The sequence below is a fragment of the Hibiscus syriacus genome, unplaced genomic scaffold (assembly GCF_006381635.1).
Source record: "Hibiscus syriacus cultivar Baekdansim isolate YM2019G1 unplaced genomic scaffold, ASM638163v2 tig00110940_pilon, whole genome shotgun sequence".
Taxonomy (NCBI): Eukaryota; Viridiplantae; Streptophyta; class Magnoliopsida; order Malvales; family Malvaceae; genus Hibiscus; species Hibiscus syriacus.
Window position 1 is genome coordinate 2018301 of NW_024062923.1, and position 6000 is coordinate 2024300.

At 29.9% G+C, this 6000-nt stretch overlaps 1 protein-coding gene across 1 annotated transcript; it reads right to left on the reverse strand.

The window, feature by feature from the left end:
- Positions 1–1922: 1922 nt before the first annotated feature.
- Positions 1923–2669, reverse strand: LOC120147425 (zinc finger AN1 domain-containing stress-associated protein 12-like). The gene is made up of 2 exons (XM_039160802.1): positions 2530–2669; positions 1923–2427 (listed from the first exon to the last, which is right to left on the reverse strand). Exons 1-2 carry the CDS (start codon positions 2635–2637, stop codon positions 1975–1977), a joined length of 561 nt encoding a protein of 186 aa, XP_039016733.1. The 5' UTR covers positions 2638–2669; the 3' UTR covers positions 1923–1974.
- Positions 2670–6000: the final 3331 nt, after the last annotated feature.

A 6000-nucleotide genomic window follows, 5' to 3' on the forward strand; every position in this document is an offset into this window, starting at 1 on the left:
AGGCTTTAATCAAGCAGATCTACCATGTTCATCATATATAGCTGAAGACTGTACCTTTTTGTTGTGTATGTATTAGGTTTTTTCATCTCATGCTTATAACTTGTGCTTATAACTTGGACATTCAAATCTATTATCCTTTAATTAAAAGTGTTAATTCTTGCAAAAGTTAACTATTTTGATCATTGGAACCATCAAATGGTCTTAATAATAAAAGAGAGTATTATTCTCCCTATAGATCTCGAGTTAAAACAGTTACGTATGCATAAATATATACTTTATTATTAAAAAAATTCTGAATAAATATTATCTTTCAATAACTTAAATTATTGAGAAAAGTATATTTTGATCATGGATATTCATGAGGTTGCCATGAATAATAAACTTGATACAACTGATAATTATACTTAATCAATTATCATTGTTAATCAGTCTTTTATACAATTCTTTTTTTCTTCCAGCTTGGTGAAATGAAAAGAAGAAATACTAAGAAACTTTGATGAGAAAACTGATAAGGTGGTGATCAATAACCGAGATCATCGAGCATACTATTTATTCTAAGTATTTTTATTGTTCTGCTTATCTATAGAAGTAGATAAGATAGAATCACGTCAAAATTCATCTCTTATGTATATCTTATTATGTATTGATATTATTTTTATTATTTTTTTCTGTTTCCAATTTTCTAGCACACTAATAATCAACCAGCGTGTTGACTGTATGTGCACATAAAGAAGAAACTCTTTGATGCTATGGTTTAATACTAAATATAACTAGGGTTTAGTAACTTCGATCCCTGGATAACTAAGTTTCTGGTATTGACACTGCATATGCACTATCGATCGAAATTAATTTATCAAAACCAGGGCATATTTTTATACATTTGATCTCAACATTTGTTTAATAATGGCATACAAAATTTATAGGTAAATTCAAGTGCATGCTTGCCTGACTCTCAATATGTACATTAACAGTGAATTGTGACCATAACTGGCGGGCATTGATTTGACATGTACATCTATTTTGAAACTTTTGGGTGATCAAACTAAAGTGATCAAGTCCCAAAGAGAGATTCTAGATTTCTTTACCTATAAAGTTGTCACTAATATTTTCTATTTTATAAAGCACCCATATTTTGTATTCGAAACAAATGAAATATTATGGATTTGTGGACCCAATATGGCGGCACCAAAGGGCTAGCAATGCAAATTATGAAATAAGGGAATATGCATACACATTATAGTAACCACAAACAAAACCAACCACTTACTGCCCTTAATCTATAATCTTAAACCTTAACCCCAAAGGCATTAGCAATCCACTGACACTTGAACGAACCTAACCCTTAATCCACCACCGCCCTCATCTCACCCAATACCCATCATCACCAAAAACTATCCTCCAAACAGTCCCAACCAAAACCATGCACTAAACCTCCCGACACCTACTGACTTAAAACTCAACTAATATATTTAGCCATGTATACACTTCTTATATGAGTGTCGAGTACGGATACTTGAAGAAATATAAAGTCGGAGACACATAGCTTACGACCATCCTTTATATAGCAGAATTTTCTTGTGGTGTTTGCTCTAACAATATGCATGCATATTTTTCTTCGTTATGTGCAGACCATCACATCGGAAGAAATCAAGCAAACAACAGCCAACATGTAGCCCAACGTTTAAAATGTTACTTCTTAAACAGTCGTGGCCCTTCCAAGTGAAGCAAAGCGAAACTGAGGTTCCATCTATGTATATTTGTATGTCAACAGAGAGGTAAATTTGTTTAATACTTGCGATTATAGTTCTTTATCTCTCTCTTTGTATCGAAAATACCATAGGTTCAAGGAACTAAATATTAAATTCTTATTGATGAACCAAAGAATTAACATTGAAGATTAAAGATGTGGAGATTTTCTTTCCTTTTCAATCTATACGTTTGTACAGAAAATAAAAGAGAAAAAGCATGAAAGTCCTAATAGGCCTTTAAAGATGGAGTAGTTGTTGATGAAGGCCACCCACTCTTGCCACAATCCTTCGCATTTCTTGAACTAAACGCCGCGAAGAACTTCTTGTTCCAACCGCCGCTAGTTGCTTCCGGAGCTGAGGAGGAAGCCTGTTTGCAAGCGTGATCGGCTGGAAACCTGTGTTTCAAACAAACCTCCAATCGACATGTCTTGCAAACGGTTCTGTTAGAGAATGTCAATATCTCTTTACACCTTCTAACAGGGCAAGTTGGTTTCTTCTTCTTCCTTGGATCACAATCCCCTGACTTGTCATGTTTTTCCAATATAATCTTCTCTTGATCTTCTTTGCCCGTAATCTCCACGGACGTCGAACAGATTTCGCATATGATCAGCTTCCTGTTGTTATGTTCCGGTTTCGGACAATCGTGAGACTTACATGATTTATGTTCCAAACAAAACACCTACATAGAAAACAAACGAAATATTTATATATATATATATATATATATGTATTGAACATGGAAAACAATAGGAAAAGAAAAAGAATGATGAGTAAAGGGTACCTTAAGGCATGCTTGGCATTTGAAAGGAAGAAAATCTAATTGATGACAACCTGAAAACTGGCAATGTTTTCCCAAATCAGGAAAAGCTTCAGTCCCTCCTCCGGCCATTGATATTAGATTTCGACAAATAATCTGAGGAATGTTTAATTGTATAGAGTTGGGCCCGAGGGGATGATTTGTTATATAAAAAGGCTTGTCTTGGGGAGTAAGCCAGGTCCGGTCGGGTAACGTATTCGGTGTTCAAATCCGCCTACAAGGAAACTTCCAAGGACCGTGGCTGCCGGGCTCCGGGGTGTCGGTTTATACGGGTTTTATTTTTCCGGAATGGGATGTACAGCAATCCAATTGTAATACGCCACGTAACCTTTAAGAAAATAGGCTGCCTATGATTTCCCCGGTGCTTCCTAGTTGGGCTCAAGCCGATTTGATGTTATTTGGGAGCCCATATCAGCCCATCTTGGGAAATCGTTTGTTCACTATAAAATATGAAAAATAAGTATATATTTAAATATAATAAAATAGTGTAATAAATAGGAATGTAAGATTCACATTACTTGTCCTTAACTAAATTCAATTGTTGAATAAAAACAATAGCTAAAAGTTAAGAATAAAAAGTGAATTTTCTCTATGTCAAATCCTTTTATTACTTTTTTAAGATTTTGTTTATCGATGTTTAGGAGACATTTTTATACACATTCACCGTCATTAAAACTTTTAACTTTGACTTTTTGAATACTTAATTAAGTCTATTAATTTATGTTATTTAAATTTAAGGAATAGATATTGATGTTCATATATATATATATATATATATTAATGATCATTAAACTTCTATGACTATCATTATAGTTATTGTCGTAGTTTAATAATCATTTATAAATTTTATTCTAAATATAATTATATTAATTTTATTTTCACTGGTAAATATACATCTAATAGTCTCTAAATTTTAGAAAAATTATATACATGTTTTTAATAAATATTATAATATTTCAAAATCCAAAAATTCAAACCGACACTTCTAAATAAAAATCCAAATTACATACAAATCAATTGCTTTAGAGCCATTTATTAATTTCTGCATCATTCTTTGACTTATACGCAAACAAAAAGGTGAATGATGCCAATTTGTAAAGGTATAGAATCCACTTTATCAGGAGTATATATATAGTAACATACAATAGTACAGCCAAAATCCAATGTCCATTCTATTTCATATAAACATCATGGGACCCTTGCTTGTGTTGATTTTAGTCAATCCTTCTGCATGAAAAAAGATAGAAAAAGATTACAAAATTATAATTTTTTCTAGGGTAAATATACAAATTGTCCCTAACCTATATAACGCTACTTTGTTGAGTTTTTAAACTATTTAAAGTTATAAAATAGTTTTTCGACTATATGATGTTGTTTTGTTGAATCATTTGACTATTAAAAGTTATAAAATGATCATCCTACTACTCACATGTTACACTCATTCTTTTTCGTTAAAAAATTGAAGATCGTCTGAGCTGGACGTTGATATGCCAACTAAGATATGATAAAAATTATATTTTAATGATGTATTATGGCACCGCATTTTCTTTAAAGCATTGGCTCGATGGTATCACGTAAACGGAGAATTAATCTATAAAATACAACTCAAATATTTTCGGGATCAGATTTTATCATACAGTTAACACATTTACATCTAGCTCAGAAGGTTGCTAACTTTTTTTTTACAGAAAATGACAAGTTTGGAACATATGAATAGTCAAATAACTATTTGTAACTTTTAATAGTCGATGAACTCAATAAAGTAGTGTCTTATAGTTGAGGACTATTTTGCAATTTTTAATAGTCTAGATACTCAACAAAACAACATCCTATAATGAAAGAATTATTTGTGTACTTTACCCTTTTTCCTATTTATGTTTTAAGGTTTAATTTTAATCTCTAAAATTAAGAGTCCAACATTATTAAATTATAAGATTCGTTGTTAATATCTTTTAGGAGAATACATCAACGCACTTTCTTTTTCTCCTGATAGTAATTTAAATTGTCTAATTCACTTTAATATTAAAAAGATTCACATACGTCTACAAATAAAATTATTTAAATCCGAATCATTTAAAAAAATAACATATTTTTACTACTAAAATCGTTTCATAAATATAAGATATTAGTTATATCTGATAAATGAAGTTAAAATATTCTCTTATATGATGGTTTTATTATTATAAAATAAATGTTCCTAAAAATATTCTTATTTTTTATTCAATGGAAAGAGATGAGCATTCTAAAGTGAAAACCAAACCAACCCGATTTCATTGTCATCAACATTGAAAAGAAATCACTAAAAGGAAGGTATGGCAATAAAGTTAGAGTGTAAGAAACAATTCATGAAATGTGAAAGGAATAAATAAATACAATAAAAAATAAAATAAAAAAATCTCCCTTAAATTATCAACGGAATACAGTGTATTAATAATAATAAAAAAATATCGTGTACTTTTAATTGATATTAAATATTATTGTTCAAAAATCGATATTACAATTTAAAATCGATTGAATAATTTTTTTATTTAAAAGAACTCGGAATTGGGTGGCTCCGATTGGAAGAACACTTTGATAAAGAAAGAGACATCATCCAGCCTATAACGCTTCAAAAGTCTAAGGTAGAGAAAAAGAAGAAAAGAACAAACACTAATCAAATGCTGCAAAATACTTAGCAATTAAGATTTCATTATTAATTTTGTGGCCCAAAAAAATAGAGAATTCATTAATAATTTAGTTAATATCAGTGGCCGTTAACATTTTGAGTACCAACAAAAAGTTTTAACTTTTGGAATTAATCTACTGCAGTAGCAGTTTGTCTCGAGGGCATTGAATGAAAAAATATCCCATAAAATTTTAAAATATATATTTTATTAATTTAATTTTTAAACTTTAAACTTTATCATTTTTCATTTAAAAAATATTATAAATTATAAATTCTTTATATTTTTTATTAATAATCTATTTTTTACTATTTAAAATTGTATATAACATAAAATTTTATATCGGTAAATCGAATCAAATCCAAACCAATAAGAGTTTGATCAAATAGTAAGCAACTTGATATCGCTTAAACAATGTCTCGAGTTTTAGTTTTGACATTGAGTGTTGTCATAAGTAGTTGAGATATAAGAATTTGAGTTTGTAAGGCCAAGTTCAAATTCTACCACCGTCACTTTTGGTACGTAATCTGTAAATTCTTATATAAATTCTAATCGAATCTTAAATATACTTTGACCCTATTTTAAAGAATCACCTCTAACTTAAACTTTATTTATACCAAAAACAAATAAAAAAATATATAATCAATCCAACCCATTAAGCCAGAAGAAAAAGAAGTGCAATTATATCTATAAGTGAGGGGAAGTTATGTTGTGCGACGTTTAAAAAACGATTAAAAAATGGTGTGACAGGTTAAATAAGTGACCGATTAAA